Here is an 18,550-nt window from a genome sequence, read left to right on the forward strand (position 1 = left end):
TATTTGGTTTTCTGTTCCTATGTTATTTCACTTAGGGTAATACCCTCCAGCTCCATCCATGTTGCTGCAAAGGACATGATCTCATTCTTTTTTATGGCTGCATAGTATTCGGTGGTATATATGTACCACCAAATTTGATACAATGTTAAAACATTGTTAATTTTCACATACACTATTATCTTATTATTTATGTGATTATGTGACCATTGCTATGAAACATTTTTACCAAGTAGAAAATGTTATCTTTAAGGTCTATACACTTAAAAATAAGATATTAAAACTTTCATGTATTTAAATCCTTTGAAGAATAGTTGAGAATTGGCTTCTTGTAAAGGGGAGTTGGGGAAAATGAATTTGCCTTGAAACTTTTTCAGTCAAAGTTCAATCTTACTGAAGCTCATCCAGCTTAGAAACTGTTTTCTAAGAAGAAACAACTCACATGTGTGAATTTATTCTTCTTTGAGTTGAAATACATTTTTGAAACATGACATCACTAGGTATTTTCTTCCTATTGTTTTGTATTTTCTATTTTGAAATCAGCCATAAGTGTTTATTCTTCTTTGAGGTGAAATACATTTTTGACACATAACACCACTGGGTATTTTCTTCTTATTGTTTTGTATTTTCTATTTTGAAATGAGCATAAGTGGAGCATTTTGTTGTTGTTTTTAGAGATAGGGTCTCACTCTGTCACCCAGGCTGGAATGCAGTGATACAATTATAGCTCACCACAGCTACGAACTCCTGGGCTCAAGTAATCCTCCCACCTCAGCCTCCTGAATAGCTGGGACTACAGGAGCATGCCACCATGCCCAGCTAATTAAAAGAAAAAAATTTTGTGTAAAGATGGGGGTCTCACCATCTTGACCAAGCTGGTAAGAGAAGTTATAGGGATTTTATTTCAGATTTTTGTGGGGTGACCTGTGTATTCAGCCCTTAAGTATAACCAGTGAGAAAGGATGTATCAGTGTTCACACTCTAGTTTTTCTCGCAGCCAACTCCCAACTCCAGGCTTAGCAGGCAATACCAATGCAACACAATAATATCTACAAATGAGAAGGCCAAGGTCCCAGCCTCACTCCTCCAACTCCTAGCCATGTGTGGTATTGGGCAAGTGACAGTCTTTAGAACCTTACTTCTTCTGTATATAAGAATAACAATTCATGTCCTGTGTAGGACAGAATAGAAATTATGTATAGTCATGCATCACTTAACAATGGGGATATACATTCTGAGAAATGTGTCCTTAGATGATTTGTCATTGTGTAAACATCATAGAGTATACTTACACAAATCTAGACGTACAGCCTACTACACACCTAGGCTATATGGCTACAAACCTGTACAACCCATTACTGCACTGAATATTGTGGGCAGTTGTAACACACTATGTAATTAAACATATCTAAATGTAAAAAAGGTACAGTAAATACATAATATAAAAGATAAAAAATGATACACTTGTATAGGGCACTCACTATGAATGGAGCTTGAAAGACTGGAAGTTGCCTTGGATGAGTCAGTGAGTCAGTAATGAGTGATTGTGAAGGCCTAGGACATTACTATACACTACTGCAGATTTCATAAACACTGTAAACTTAGGCTGCATTAAATTTATTTAAAAATTTTTCTCTCTTCAATAATAAATTAACCTTAGCTTATTGTAACTTTTTTACTTTTATAAACTTTTTAATTTTTTCTTTTTCAAGACGGTTTCATTCTGTCATCCAGGCTGGAGTGCAGTGGCATAATCATGGCTCACTGTAGCCTCAAACTCCTAGCTCAGATGATCCTCCCATTTCAGCCTCCTGAGTAGCTGGGACTACAGGCATGCACCACCACACCTGGCTAATTTTTTGTATTTTTTGTAGAGACAGGATCTTGCTACGTTGTCCAGGCTGGTCTCAAACTCCTGGGCTCAAGCAATTCTTCCACCTCGGCCTCCCAAAGTGCTGGAATTACAGGCATGAGCCACTATTCCTGGCCAACTTTTTAATATTTTAGAACTTTTTTCACTTTTGTAATGACACTTGGCTTAAAACACAAACACACTGAACAGGTATACAGAAATATTTTCTTTCTTTATATCCTCTTTCTATAAGCTTTTGAAATTAAAAAGAATTTTTTTGACTTTTTAAACTTTGTTGTTAAAAATGAAGACACAGCATGCATATTAGCCTAGGCCTACACAGGTCAGGATCATCAAGATGTGACTAGATGATAGGAGTTTTTCAGCTTCATAATAATCTTATGTGACCACCATTGTATATGCATTCTATCATTGACTCATTGACTGACATGCCATTACGTGGTGCATGACTGTATATGAAAATGTTTTATAGTTTATTGAAACACTGTATACATATGAGGCATTATTAATAAATATCCCAAGAATTTGCATGACAAGCAAACAAATGGAATGAAGAGAACAAAGCAGACCTCTGATGCTAGGAAGGGTGCACAGAAAAACTGTTGACTCCACCTGCATCTCTAACCGCAACCAACCATGTCAAGCATGTACTGTTGTTCAAAGGCAGAGAAGGTGAGATTACTGGAGGCCCTGAACAATTCTTTTCATATGTCTTTCTTTTTTTTTTTTTTTTTGAGACAGAGTCTCACTCCGTCACCCAGGCTGGAGTGCAGTGTCGAGATCTCGGCTCACTGCAACCTCTGCCTCCCAGGTTCAAGTGATTCTCTTGCCTCAGCCTCCCGAGTAGCTGAAATTACAGGTGCGTGCTACCATGCCCGGCTAATTTTTTGTATTTTAGTAGAGACTGGGTTTCACCATGTCGGCCAGGCTGGTCTCGAATTCCTGACCTCAGGTGATCCGTCTGCCTCAGCCTCCCAAAGTGCTGGCATTACAGGCGTGAGCCTCTGCACCTGACCTCTTTTTCATATAACTTCTAAATTAAGAATCACTTCAGCTGTAAATCAACCTGAGAACTTTACCTACATTTAATTCTTCTAAGAACGCTCTGCAATGACGTCATCCCTGACTTAGAGCTGAAGAAACGGAAATTTAGAGAGGTTAGGTAACCAGCCCAAGGTTACACAGCTAATAAAGAGCAGAAATGGAATTTGCACTGCGATAGAGTTACAGGCTTCCCAACTCCACAGCTCATGCTTTTAACCACTAATTATATTGCCCTCCCTACTGTTCTAGTTCTTCATTACTTCCAAAATGCATATATTAAGTAATCCATTGTTCATGGTGCTACTGTGCTAAATTCCGTGCAAAGCAGGTTTCGCCCCTGCTTGTCCATTTCTTCTACTCCTTACCACACCCAGCTGGCTGCTAACCACAGAGCCCTGCCCTACTTCTGTGCTTTGAAAAACCTGATCCTGGGGTGTGCAGTCAGCAATCTGGAAGGGTGGTACTCAGATTAGGTGCACCACGCATGGCTTCTTCTCCTCCACTTCCCATTGTTTTCGAGCAATTGCAGGATTTTCAAATTAGCCAATAATGAGTAATATTCAGCGAGGCTCACGGCTTTGGCATGTAGATATTTTGCTACAAGCTGGGAAGAATAATTCCTCTTCTGGCACTGTCCCTTGTTACTCTCAGTCATAGAATTTCATAATATTTTAGCAAGTGCTGAGAACTATGTATCAAGATCACAGCGGAAGCCTTCATGGGTGCATATGTACCGTACTTACCTTTTTTTTTGTTTTCTGGTTAGAAGGAAGGCTTTACTTTTACAGCCAAGTTTTTGTTGTGAGAGAAATCAAAGGATTCCAACAGTTTTAATAATCTACAGAAGGATTCTTTTCTAGGTAGTTAGCATTTCCTCATGCCCCTAACATTTTATAGTTATCTCTTCTATGTAAATGTCGTTAAAGCAGAAGCATAACTTACATATCTTCTCATTTCTGTTAGGCATCCAATGCGCTGGAGGAGCTTTGCTTTGTGATTATGGGAATGCTACCAAAGCCTCAGGTAAGGTTGAAATAGTGTTTTGTTTGTAGACAAAAATTATCCAAAAATTTCTTGGAATTTCTCCTGGAAGGAAATATGCCCAATTTAGGAAGCATGCCAAGACAAGTTAGAAGAGGAAAAATTGTTTTTGGATAAGAAATACTTCACGTTCTCTGATGTCTGAGCATTGAGCATCATATTAATGGAGCTTACAGTAATCTAATTGGGAAATCATATGGCCCCATCAAACATAAAATAAGTTCCAGTCCGGAGGAATAAATATGGGGTCATGTTGGCTCTCTTTTCTTGCCCTGACTTATGCTACTTTGGAGAACAGATGCATCTTTCTAAGCTGCTAAGCACATCTCATGGTTCAAAGGTTAGGACATTGTACTTTGTGGGAGAGTAGGGCATTAAGAATGCAAAAAAAAAAAAAAAAAGGCAAACTGTATTGTCATTGTCTTGGTTTCTTATTAAAATTACTTGATTCTTCTGGGAGAACTTTTTGTCCTGGAGTGAGAGTAGATGGGAACTTGAAAAGTAGCATAAGCACCATACCTAATTTTATAATCTCTTATCTTATGGATGAACTTATTTTAAAGCTACTTTATTAAAGATGAGAGCTTCAGGTTTGGAATTATATTCTTCATTTGCAATTCTAACTTAATCTGTGGTCATTGGTACACTCTGAATTCCATACCTTTCATATATAATAACTCAAAGAAAAAAATTGATAATTTGAAAGCATAAATGTTTTATGAAACTAAATAATCTCTGCCTACAATTGTATATTTATCCATTGTTTCTAATGGTGACATTGTCCAAAAAGTGTAATTGATTTTTCCTAATTAAGATAAAAGAAAGGACAATGGTGTTTATTCATGATCTTCCATTTATATTAAAAGCAAGTAAGAAAGAACAACAAAAAAGGAATTATATGATTTAATTTTTTTTTTTTTTTAATTGAGATGGAGTCTCGTTCTGTCACCCAGGCTGGAGTACAGTGGCGCCATCTCAGCTCACTGCAAGCTCCGCCTCCCAGGTTCACGCCATTCTTCTGCCTCAGCCTCCTGAGTAGCTGGGACTACAGGTGCTCCCGCCACCAGACCTGGCTAATTTTTTGTATTTTTTTTAGTAGAGACGGGGTTTCACCGTGTTAGCCAGGATGGTCTCGATCTCCTGACCTCGTGATCCGCCCGCCTCGGCCTCCAAAAGTGCTGAGATTACAGGCGTAAGCCACCGCGCCTGGCTAAAAGTTTTTTTATGGAAGACATCAAAACCAACTCATAACCTTCATATTTAGTGATAAACAGTAAAAATATTTGCATGTGATTCTTTCAGTCGTCTCCTCTGAATATTCCATTGTGTCATGATATAATAATTTCCCATTCTACCACTGTTGAATATTTAGGATGTTTCCAATTTTTTACACTTATGAATAAAGTTGTAGTAAAGAGATCTTCATGCACATCTTTATTTGTAAACAATATTCAATTAATTTCCCACTTATTTTTAGAGCAACGGATGCTTAACTAATTTCAGTTCTTATATTTTATATGTAACATGAGTCATGTGTTTTAAATAATTGTGTGTTATAACATTATAAAATTACTCTATATAAGATAGTAAAATTTTACAATGTATAATGATATATATAATATCTCTTTTCAATAGGAACAAGATGAAAAAGATAATACTAAAAGGGTAAGATGATTTTCATAAATCTATACCTTATAAAATAATAAGGGAACCATTAACTTTTATAGTAAAACTTACTGCTTTTTTTAAACAGTTCTTATTTCATTATTCGAAGACACAGAAGTTGGGCAATTCACATGTTGTGGTAAGTTGTAGAACTACTTCTTAGTAATCACTAATATTTGTTTAAAAGAATGAAACTTTTTGCAGCATAATAGAGCTAGATCAGAATTCAAATTTTTTACTTTAAAAGTTTATATGTGAGTAAAGGAATGAAATTCAATATTTATTATACATTTGATTTATTTTATATGTCAATTACTACCTGTACATTAAATTCATTTGTTAATTCATTCATTCATTTAACAGTTATTTACAAAGTATTAGCTACATGCTATGTGCCAGGCACAATCCTAGGTACTAGAAATATAGCAATAAATAAAACAAAATTTAAAAAAGAAATCCCTGGCCTGGCATGGTGGCTCATGCCTGTAATCCCAGCAGTTTGGGAGGCCGAGGCGGGAGGATCACTTGAAGTCCAGAGTTCGAGACCAGCCTGGCCAACATGGTGAAACCATCTCTACTAAAAATACAAAAATTAGCCGGGTGTGGTGGTGCATGCCTGTGGTCCCAGCTACTCGGGAGGTTGAGGCAAGATAATTGCTTGTACCCAGGAGGTGGAGGTTGCAGTGAGCTGAGATCACGCCACTGCACTCCAGCCTGGATGACAGAGCGATACTCTGTCTCAAAAAAAAAAAAAGAAAAGAAAAGAAAAATCCCTGCTTTTGTGAAACACATTCTAAAGACCAAGAAAATAAAAAAAGCAAATAAATAAGTAAAACATATTGTTTTAGATGGCAGTTGTTGCAAATTTAAAAATCATTTGATCCAAGGGCATTTTTTATTTTAAAGGATGATTATGAAAAATGTAATTAAATATAATTAGAAATATCCTCTTCTATTCCTAAGATCTTCTTATTAGTAATTAGGCATTTAATGTGAGAATGTATTCTCTAAGGTTAGCCAAAAACCAGTAATTTGAATTCAGTTCACTTTAAAGTCTTGTAGTATTAGCAGTAGTTTTCTTTTTGTATGCATGGATTTTAAAAATGCTAACCAACCTATTTGGTGTTTCAATCTAGAATAGTTAGAAATTATTTGACTATAATATTATTTCCACACTTGTGATTCACTTCCATGAACGAATTTAGGAAATGAGGAGCATAGTGTATTTTAAACAGATATATACCTATGGAAAGGTAACTGTAATCTTAAACTGAGTTTGAAATACTTATCACATGGAATATTCTTACATATGAGGAGGCAAAAGATTATACTGGCTGTACACCAAGTACAAGTTGAATTAGTTAACAGATAACTGTTCTACAGGGCTCAACATAACCCATGTGATAAATGAATTTAACATTAATGAGAAGTCTCAATGTGACCCATACCTTTTTAAAAAATGCAGCCATGTCAGGTAGGTAGCTACATATCTCAAGTGTGCTTTCATTTTCTTTGGCTTGGCACTTTTACATTTTGGGAAAATGTATCTTAGTCACAGTTTTCACTATCGAGAACACATTATCATATTCACACATTGTTGTCTTTCTCCCAACATTTCTGTTTTAAGTATATAATTTACAAAGGAGGTTACTAGATGTGTGTATAGTATAATCTTCCAGATTAACATATTTATAGTGGAAAATTGCTACTGGCAGCGTGGGTTTCGCCTGGTCCGAATTATTTTGAGTAAGTCTAGTAACAGACAGACTGCCTTTTGCCTCTCAAAGAGGCAGTGAGGGGTTTTACTTGCTGACAGTTCACAAGAGAGCTGCAGCCGTCGGGAAAGTGCTTCTTCTCAATATGAGGATAAAAATCCCAGCGTAGGGCTACCAAATTTTATCCCACCTCTTGGTTTATTCTCCACAGTTCTTTGAATTGCTCCCAAAGAGCTGTTTTAGGTGACATCTTTAATTTTGTTTTGTCTGGGACAAGTTTAGTGGGTAAAAACAAAAACAAATTAGGAAACCGTCTTGATGGCCAGTGCTGAGAAGCCGTGCACTCATCACGTGTGTGTTCATGTCCTCTCAGTCGTCTGTTGTGCATCCGTTGCTGCAGCTCATTCCTCACCTGCATGAAAGAAGAATGAAGAGATTCAGAGTGGACGTATGTAATACAAACTGCATGCTGGCTTTGCCATTCCGTGTGGGGCAGCCCTTTCTGTTAATTCCCAGCTGTGGTAGTTCATCAAATGCTGCTCTTCAGGATAAGCCCACACTAATACCCAGTTAGCCAATGTAAGAGCATCTGTTTGCAGACTAGAAGAGAATTGTTCAAGCCGCCCTTCCATGGCCCCCTGCAATATTGTGTCCCTTCTAGCTGAAGCTGTGGACATTGAGGAAAGCTGGAATTATACTGTTTTCCAAAAGCCATGACTCTCTTGGTGAGAAAATCTATTCTTAGTTTAAGAAAGGACATTGCTTGTGTCCAGTCCTTAGGTAGGAATAAGAGAACAAATAAAAGGACAATGCAATGTACTGCCCCTCTGTATCCAGCTTGGCAAATAGCTAGGATGGCAAGCTTTCTGCTCAACTATTTAAATGTTGTTAAGAGTAGGCCAGGCCTGGTGGCTCACACCTGTAATCCCTTCAACTTTGGAAGGCCCAGGTGGGTGGATCCCTTGAGGTCAGGAGTTCAAGACCAGCCTTGGCAACATGGCGAAACCCCATCTCTACTAAAAATACAAAAAAAAAAATTAGCCAGGCATATTGGCGCATGCCTGTAATCCCAGGTACTCAGAGCCTGAGGCACAAGAATCGCTTGAACCCAGGAGGCAGCGGTCGCACTGCACTCCAGTTTGGGTGACAGAGCCAGACTCTGTCTCAAAAAAAAAAAAGTAAGAGTATGGTTCATGAAGTAAATATCAGAAACTAAATATTATGTACTTTGTTTTTTTCAACAAAAAATGTGATCTAAATCCAGCATCTATGTGTAAGATGAATGTAACCCCATTAACACATTCTTACTGTGTTACATTGTGGAGATTTTACAGTCATTTAAAAAGAATCCTAACTCTTGTCGCTCACGCCTGTAATCCCAGCACTTTGGGAGGCTGAGGTGGGTAGATCATTTGAGGTCAGGAGTTTGAGACCAGCCTGGCCAACATGGTGAAACCCCGTCTCTACTAAAAATACAAAAATTAGCTGGGCATGATGGTGTGCGCCTGTAGTTCCAGCTACTCGGGAGGCTGAGGCGGGAGAATTGCTTGAACTCGGGAGGCGGAGGTTGCAGTGAGCAGAGATGGAGCCACTGCACTCCAGCATAGTGACAGCGCGAGACTCTGTCTCAAAAAAAAAAAAAGAAAAAAGAATCCTAACTCTTGTAACACTGATAATTTCTAGGATTATGTAATTTCTAGGATTATGTACACACATATATGTGTGTACATATATATATATACACATACACACACATACGTTTTTTTTTTTTTTTTGAGACAGACTCTTGCTCTGTCGCCCAGGCTGGAGTGCAGTGGTGCGATCTTGGCTCACTGCAAGCTCCACCTCCAGAGTTCACGCCATTCTCCTGCCTCAGCCTCCCGAGTAGCTGGAACTACAGGCGCCCACCACCACGCCCGGCTAATTTTTTGTATTTTTAGTAGAGACTGGGTTTCACCGTGTTAGCCAGGATGGTCTCCATCTCCTGACCTCGTGATCCGCCCGCCTCGGCTTCCCAAAGGGCTGATATTACAGGCGTGAGCCACCACTCCCGGCCTCTAGGATTATTTTTAAGTAATGCCTTCCCTTGCTATAATACATTATAATTTTCAGTCTTATATTATCTCATTTTATTCTTTGAGGAATTCTGTTAGTACTTATACAAGTATTATTTCCCATTTACAAAAGGGAAAGCAAGTCAGAATAGTTGAAGGAGTTTCCCCAGATCGTATTAGTAAGAGAAAGTACAACATAGTCTTCTGACTTCTGATCTAGGCAATTTTTTTTCACTATGCTGTACCCTTTGTAGTTTAATCTTGGATACTTTTATTGTGTTATTTTTAAGTTATGTATTTTATTATTAAAAGTTGAATTCAGGCTGGGCACGGTGGCTCACTCCTGTAATCCCAGCACTTTGGGAGGCCGAGGTGGGTGGATCACCTGAGGTCAGGAGTTTGAGACCAGCCTGTCCATCATGATGAAATCCCGTCTCTACTAAAAAGACAAAAAAAAAAAAAATTAGCTGGCGTGGTGGCGGCACCTGTAATCCCAGCTACTTGGGAGGCTGAGGCAGGAGAATCATTTGAATCGGGGAGGCAGAGGTTGCAGTAAGCCGAGATCGTGCCACTGCACTCCAGCCTAGGTGACAGAGCAAGACTCCATCTCAAAAAGAAAAAAAAAAGTTGAGTTCAGATCATCAAAGTTTTCCTTAATTTCAATACCATATTTAATTTATTCTTCTTAAAGTGCTACCCAAAGTTTTCAGATACTTTTAAAAACGCATAGAGTTTAGGTGAATATATTCCTCAAAATTTATTTTTATGGCCAGTATTTCCTCCCTAGAATCTTCACATTCTTAAATGAAGCTTCCATCAAAGAAGACAATATCTGATGCCAACTGTGAAGAGAAATGTAAGATCTTAGGCAGTAGCCACTTAAAATTTTAGAATTTGCAGAATGAAGAAAAAAGCAGTTGTCATCAAACTCTCTAGAAGTAATACATGCTTTTTTGATTTAACTTTTACTTCTTAAAGTGTTCGCTCGAGTTATGAATTAGTAAACAATTTCAACTTAAAGCTTCAGTTTCTTAAAAGACACCAACAATCATTAGTGTGACTACATTATTTCAGTGCCGTGATTTACAAAACCAAAGCTAATCACTCAGTATTGTGGACAGTTTAGTACATTGACTGAATTTTCCACCTTCAGTGATACCATCTATATTTTCAGACAAATGATAAATCTTAAGGGTATTTTGCAGCCAGTTAAGTTTCCTAGAAAGCTATGAAAGAAAATAAAGTAAAAGATGAAATGCAATTGCAGGATAGTGTTTGCTTTGCTGGGCCTAAGTCATCTAATTTTAAAATATATCTTTGATAGTGAAATATTTTGAATTCTTGAAGAAATGAGGTTTTAGATCTTAAAACACTTTTCTTAAATTTTGTTTGCTACACATCTTCCAGTTTCATTCCCACATCTTTTATCTCTACCTCCCAGATTATTTTATATGATGCTCTATGCTAATGATAAAACTCTAAAAAAATCTGTATGTTTGGGTTTAGCATTTGGAAGTTTTAAATATTTGGCACATTTAAATTTACATTTTGTCCTGCCTTTTAGTTTTTTCTCTTTGATATAATATGCATTTGAATTTTTTATTTTTATTATTATTTTTTTTTTTGAGACAGGGTCTTTCTCTGTCACCTAGGCTGGAGTACAGTGATGTGATCATGGCTTACTGCAGACTTGACCTCCTCGGCTCAGGCAATCCTCCCACCTCAGCCTCCTGAGGAGCCTGAGGAGCGGGGTTCACAGGTGTATGCCATCATACCTGGCTAAATTTTTTTATTATTTGTAGAGACTAGGTCTCTCTGTGTTGCCCAGGCTGGTCTTAAACTCCTGGGCTCAAGTGATTCCCCCACATCGGCCTCCCAAAGTGCTCAGATTACAGGCATGAGCCACTGTGCCCAGCTGAGAATGTTGCTTATATAGGTATATAAACATATGGTTTATATGTGTACATTTTTTTAAATTTTGAAAACTTAAACTTTATTTTTTATTTTTCATTGGTATATTATACATATTTTGGGGGTACACGTGATATTTTGATACATGTATACAGTGTGTACATTTTTAAATACAGATTTTTTGTCAATGTTAAGTAATTTGGGGAGTTATAGTAAAGATGAAAATTAAGTACAAATATTGAGGATTTAAGATACATTTGTTGCAAACTAAGTATTTCAGAATTTAAACATATATCAGAGCCATTTCTTAGAATTTAATATGATTGTATTCATATTATAAAATAGTTGAAAAAGGTCTTGGCTGAAAGATTTCATGGTGATAGCCATGCTGATAATGCTTTTATGATATGGGTAATTGTTAATGAAAATAGGGAGCTATAAGCCAATTTTATGGAAACCATAAAATGTTAATGTATTTTTTTCATGAATTTTAAAATGAAATGTTTAAGAAAAAGATATACTTATTATGAATAATTGGGTCGTTCCTATTAATATTTGGAAATTTAAAAATTAACATTCTGCACATATAATTATATTAGGAACATCTGTCCTAAAGCTTCATTGAATAAATGTAATTTACCAAATTTGTCCTGAAATTTCAAACTACATTTCTGTAGAAATATTGGATAATATTTTTTAGCTTTAACACAATTCTGTTTTATATTTTCCCCTGTTCATGGGTTAACACATGCAATATGTATTTTAAATAAATTATTTCATTCTTACAAAATGCTGAAAGGAGATTTTAAATATAGTCAATTATGAAGTGTCTGTCATTTCTCTTTCTACTTATTGATGAATTCACCTACAACTGACAAAATTCCTGAAAGGCAAATCTGTCACACTGACAAGGAAATTATTTTTAAATATAAGATTCTGATGATACTGCTAGTTGTTGAAAATTTTCAGGTATGATACAAAAATTCTCTATTCAAGTCCCTGATTCCCTCTATGTTTAGTTATGATAGTTGAAAGTAATTTTGACCGTCAATGTACTTTCAAGGAGAATTTGCACTTATTTTTAGTGTTATTTGATTTGTAATGCCCTCATTTTCTCTTCTAGGAACAATTCCAAAGTCCCTTTGCAAGTCAAAGTCGAGGATATTTTTTATTCAGGGTAGGTACATACTGTATTTTTAAAAAATCAATCTACACCAAAATTTAAAAATATGTTCCCTGTGTATTTAATTAACTTTTACATTTCAATTAAGTTTTAAAGTTTATAGATGCTTGGCATCAGGTGCTACAGTCTGACATTCACTTCTGTCACCACCTTATTGCTTCAATACCACAGTATCTCTGATCTCTGATCTCTTCTTTGATCTATTATTGCTCATGTTTAAACACCTCAAATAGCATTCACCTATTTGACACTTTAATTCCATGACATTTTATGTATAGAAAGCAAGTGTCTTAAAGATACACTATTCCTTATGTTCTATGGAATTATTTACAAAAATTTTAACTCAGTAGATTGGAAGAGTTATGAATACTTTCACAAATTCTTAAAATTAAAAGAATCTGCCATAATAAAAGGTATACGTAGACAGAATTTCAGGATTACATTTCTGATTTTGTTTGTCCACATTGTCTATAAAATGTGAGGTTTTTTTCTAGGCAGCTACACTTGGTAAAATATTTGCATCCTTAATACATTACCAGAAAGTTTTAATTAATTCATTCAACAACTATTTATTGAACTTCTACTGGGTGCTGAGCAATGTACCAAGGGCTGGGACTATCAAGACAGATAGGATTCCATTCCTATGATCTAGGAATTTAGATAGGCTCTAAAACAGATAAGTAAACAAATATAAAGTACTGTGTGCAATGCACTTGTAGTCCAAAGGCTGTGATTTCCAAAAGAAAAGCATTTAATTCCAGCTGGGGAATGGAAGAGGTACAGAGAAGACTTCAAGGGCTGAATCCTGAAGAATCAATGGGAATTTGTTGATGAAATATTTAGCCAAGAAATTTCAGCTTTACACTAAAGGCTAAGGAGGGGGCAAATGTGTTAAGATTTGGCTTTTGAAAAATAATTCTAACAGCAAATTAGAGAAGGGATTGAATGAAGGAATTGGACTGATAGCAGGAAGAAGTAAGCAACTAAACAGCCCTGACTTCAGTAAGTTCATTTTGGTTCATATCAAAATAAAATTGAGAACATTTGTTTTAAAATGTTGGTACCATCAAGGAAATAAGCAAAGTCAAATAGCATCTAGTTCATGGTGGTCTTTGCAGCATTAGCAGCACCTCAGAACTTGTTAGAAATACAAATTTCTCAGGATTCTCAGACCTACTAAATCAGAAATTCTGGCTATGGGGTCCAGCAGTCTATGTTGTAAAAAGCCCCCTAGATGATTGTGATGTGCATTAAACACTCCTCTAAATCATCAATCTGTTTCTATGACTTTTAGCTTCCATCTTTAGTTAAACTGATTTATTTCTAATCTATTATTTTTCAGCCACGGAATGGAAGAAGGTCAGCAGGGTTCATTTAAAATGGTATGTGAGAAATAAATAAATAAATAAATAGTATGCATTTCACAGTTCAACACAGTTTGACATTTGCTGTTGTTTTCAAATAGTCACAAATTATGCTAAATATATTTCTATTATTTGATTGCATATGTACATGAATATTCCATATAAATACTACAATGATAGGAGCTGTAAGGGCTTTATTGTAATGAGAAAATACCAGTATTTTAGGGCCTCATTTGCTTTGCCTATGTCATTTATTCCTCAGACTATGTCACAATAGTAATTATCATAAGTGATTTTGTAGACATTGATCTTAAGATCATTTATTGTGCAAGTAGGATATGTCAAGGAATGAATTCTTATTGCAGTAATCAGTGTCTATCATAACGGGCCAAGATTTACAGACTTGAAAGTACTTCTGTCATCTAAATAACCGATACTCAAAGATTCTTTATAAAAGCTAGTGATTTACCAGTTTCTAGAGAATATTTTAAAATGTGGAAAGACATGAGAGAATGACCTCTTCTTTTGTGCTACCAGAATTTCTACCTCAGTGCTGGACATAGAGTAGAAATTTAGTAGCTGTTGACTGTTCCCACATGTTTAATAAATATGTTAATTCTAATATTTTATTAGACAATAAAATGTTGAAATCAAACCCAAATGCAGATTCATAAATTTATACCACAAAAATAAAAGTGTATTCTATTAAGCTTTTGTAATCCTAAATCTGGATTTTTGCTGAACGTGTTTTTTCAAATATATCATTCATTTTAGACTGGGCATAGTGGCTCATGCCTGTAATCCCATCACTTTCGGAGGCCAGGGCACGAGGATCACCTGAGCACAGGATTTTGAGACCCATCTCTACAAAAACTTAAGAAAAAACATTAGCCAAATGTAGTGATGCATGCCTGTAGTCCTAGCTACTTCAGAGGCTGAGATGGGAGGATCACTTGAGCCCAGGAGTTTGAGGCTGTCAGCTATGATCTTTCCTCTGCACTCCAGCCAAGGCAATAGAACAAGAACTTATCTCACAAAAAACAAAACAAAACAAAACACAAAAACCCCACAACCAAAACAACAACAAAGTAAACTTCAAGAAGGCAGAAGGAAGAAAGTTATAAAAATGAAAGAAGAAATTGATGTTAAAAATAGTAAAGTAGAAGGACGGTAAACAAAGCAAAAATCTGTCAGTAATTCTTTACAAAAAATAAAATAAATTATACTAGTGTAATCAAGAAAAAGGGTAAAATCATAAATATAAAAAAGTACAAATGAAAAGAGAAATTAAAACAGAGAAGAAATAAAAATCACGAAAGAGTACTTTGCACATCTCTCTACATATCAGTTTGGAAACCTGGATAAAATGGAGGATTGTCTAATAAAGTAGGTGCTACCAAAATTGACCTCAGAGGAAAGAAAAACACTAAACAGACTAATAGGTATGGGGAAAAATTGGAAAATGTTATCTAGAAACTGTACTCTCAGCCAGGTGCGGTGGCTCACGCCTGTAATCCCAGCACCTTGGGAGGCCAAGGTGGGCAGATCACCTGAGGTAGGGAGTTCAAGACCAGCCCGACCAACATGGAGAAATCCTGTCTCTCCTAAAAATACAAAATTAGCCTGGCGTGGTGGTGCATGCCTGTAATCCCAGCTACTCGGGAGGCTGAGGCAGGAGAATCACTTGAACCCAGGAGATGGAGGTTGCAGTGAGCCAAGATCGCACCATTGCACTCCAGCCTGGGCAACAAGAGCAAAAAAAAAAAGAAACTATGCCCACTCAAAACTATACTCTGTCTCAAAAAAAAGAAAAAAAAAAAAAAGAAACTATACTCACAATATACCCTCAAAAAGTACTAAGCCAATAATTTTGAATTTTTTCAGCTCAGAGAAAGAAGAGAAATTACTAAATATTTTTATGAAGCCAGCATAATGTTAATACCAAAACTTAAAAAAAGTATAAAAAATGAAACTCTAAGTAAATTGTAATTATAAATATTAATGTAAAAATTTAAAAGGAATATTATTAAACAGTATTCATCAGTATACTTAAATAATTTTATGATCCCACTAAGTAAGATTTGTTCCAGCAACTCAAGGATGGTTCAACTTTAAGAAGTGTGTTAAAAGTTTTCACTATTAGAAGAAAAGTTATATGATAATCTCAATAGATGCTTTTGGTAAAATTTCACATCAATTTCTGATCTATTAGAAAGAGATTAATCCTTTCTTGACATGATTTATATAATGGTCTCAAACCAAGTTAGTACAGTAGCTGGCTTGTTAGTGAAACACTTTGGAGCATTTCCGTTAATGTCAGGAACAAGATAAAGATACTCTCTAATTTCTTATTTAATGTAGTTCTTAATGTGTTAGCCAATTCAATTAGAAAAGAAAGAAATAAAAGATTCAAATAGTGGAAAAGCGAAGGAAAAATTTAATGTGCTCATGGGACATAATTAGGAACTTGAATTTGCAAACTGTGTTTAGTATTAACTCCTGCTTCAGAAGAGGCCTGATAAATTATGTTCACATAAGGAATATGAGAAAACATATTCTTAATTTTGTATTTTTTCAGGAACAAAGAACAGAGAGCTAATGGAAAAGAAACTATTTTATCTTTTATAATATTATAAATGTACATTGGCATTTAAAAATTTTATTAAATAGCTTAATACTAAATGGGAAAAAATACCTGTGATTGTAACATTGAAATAAGTATTAGAGTGTTCACAATGTGAAACAGAATTTAATCCATGATTTGGCGAATTTAGTAAAAAAAAAAAAAAACTTCAAAATTGAGAATAATTGCTTTATTCAGATTATTTTCAAGATTAGGGTGTACATAAACTAATGTACTCGTGATTTCATTTTATTTTGCCAATAGAAGAACAATATAATAATCATTTTTTCTTTGTTTTTCTCATCTGATTTTCTAAGGCCTTTCTCTATCCTGATGACCTATATTTATTTAGAAAGTGGTTAAACATAAAATAGAATGATTTAGTTGCAAATATAGGAGGAAATAGATATACAAGGAGTAAATGCAAGCTTTTGAAATAGCTTATTCATAAATCTTATTGGTATTAATGAGCATTAGGAAATCACTTTTAAATAGTTAAATACTGTAAACTGTTGGAAGACACAGACATACAGAAGAAGTGTTCCATTAGAGATAGATTAAATGATATATAGTTAAAAATATACAGACAGGCCGGGTACGGTGACTCACACCTGTAATCCCAGCACTTTGGGAGGCCAAAGCGGGCAGATCACTAGAGGTCAGGAGTTCGAGACCAGCCTGACCAACATGGTGAAACTCTGTCTCTACTAAAAATACAAAAATTAGCCGGGCGTGGTGGTGCACTTCTGTAATCCCAGCTACTCAGGAGGCTGAAGCAGAAGAATTGCTTGAACCCAGGAGGTGGAGGTTGCAGTGAGCCAAGATTGCACCACTGCACTCCAACCTGGGCAACAGAGCAAGACTCTGTCTCAAAAATATATATATATACACATATATAATATATATATACATACATATATATTATATATACACATATATAATATATATATACATACATATAATATATACACATATATAATATATATATACTTACATATATATTATATATACACATATAATATATATATATACACACATATATTCTTCTGTCTGTGTGTGTGTGTATATATATATATATATATACAGCTGGGAAATATGTCAGATGCTAATGTTATCATTCTATGACAAAATATTTATAGAAATGTCTATATACAAACATATATACACGTTCATGTGGTCGTTTACACTTTAATTCAATTTTTCTTTTTTTACAGGATACCAGCTAATTTTCCACAGAGCAATGCTATGGAATACAAAATGTACTGACATTTTGTTTTTTTCTGAAAAAAATCCTTGCTAAATGTACTCTGTTGAAAATCCCCGTGTTGTCACTGTTCTCAGTTGTAACAATGTTGTAAATGTTCAATTTGTTGAAAATTAAAACATCTAAAAATATTTTTGCTTAGTGTTTTAATGAGAAATACTGTGTAATAAACCTGTAAATAATGATGTTCCTTAGATCCCTGCCGGGTTTGACAGTACTGGCACACATGCACACATGCATTTTCTTTTTTTTTTTTTTTCAGACAGTTTGGCTCTGTCACCCAGGCTGGAGTGCAGTGGTGCGATCTCGGCTCACTGCAACCTCTGCCTCCCGGGTTCAAGCGATTCTCCTGCCTCAGCCTCCCGACTAGCTGGGATTACAGGCATGCGCCACCACGCCCAGCTAATTTTTTGTGTGTGTATTTTTTTTGTATTTTTAGTAGAGATGGGGTTTCGCCATGTTGGCCAGGCTGGTCTTGAACTCTTGACCACAGGTTATCCACCTGCCTTGGCCTCCCAAAGTGTTGAGATTACAGGCATGAGTCACCGTGCCCTGCCCACATGCTTTTTTGATGTTTTCATTAAAGGCACTCAGAGAGAGTTGAGAGTTGAGTTTTAATGAGCTGTTTTACTTTATCATATTTGGATTTTTGTCAGTGACAAAACCACCAGCTCTCATAAATACCAGAATGCCCAGTAGCTACCAATCTTAGAATGTGAGCATCAACTGAAACTATACTAGTTGGAGGATTGGGCCATAACCCATCGAATAGTCCAATAAGCAAGTTCTGATTTATAAACTGTATAATGGATTTCT

General features: G+C 35.7%; 1 protein-coding gene across 3 annotated transcripts in view; it reads left to right on the top strand.

Moving 5' to 3' along the window:
* The window catches only part of NMU (neuromedin U), a 37,460-nt gene extending 19,595 nt beyond the window's left edge, over nt 1-17,865 (top strand). For 2 of the 3 annotated variants that reach the window (XM_030818918.1, XM_030818919.1), the window contains 7 exons: nt 3,878-3,937; nt 5,591-5,620; nt 5,709-5,759; nt 7,709-7,783; nt 12,424-12,477; nt 13,826-13,865; nt 17,685-17,865. In XM_030818918.1, the coding sequence (XP_030674778.1) occupies nt 3,878-3,937; nt 5,591-5,620; nt 5,709-5,759; nt 7,709-7,783; nt 12,424-12,477; nt 13,826-13,861 (306 nt within the window). In that variant the 3' untranslated portion in view covers nt 13,862-13,865; nt 17,685-17,865. The remainder of the gene's footprint in view (nt 1-3,877; nt 3,938-5,590; nt 5,621-5,708; nt 5,760-7,708; nt 7,784-12,423; nt 12,478-13,825; nt 13,866-17,684) is intronic. The other variant, XM_030818920.1, reaches the window with a different exon arrangement.
* The last annotated feature ends 685 nt before the right edge of the window (nt 17,866-18,550 follow it).

Source organism: Nomascus leucogenys, chromosome 9 (assembly GCF_006542625.1).
Source record: "Nomascus leucogenys isolate Asia chromosome 9, Asia_NLE_v1, whole genome shotgun sequence".
Lineage (NCBI taxonomy): Eukaryota > Metazoa > Chordata > Mammalia > Primates > Hylobatidae > Nomascus > Nomascus leucogenys.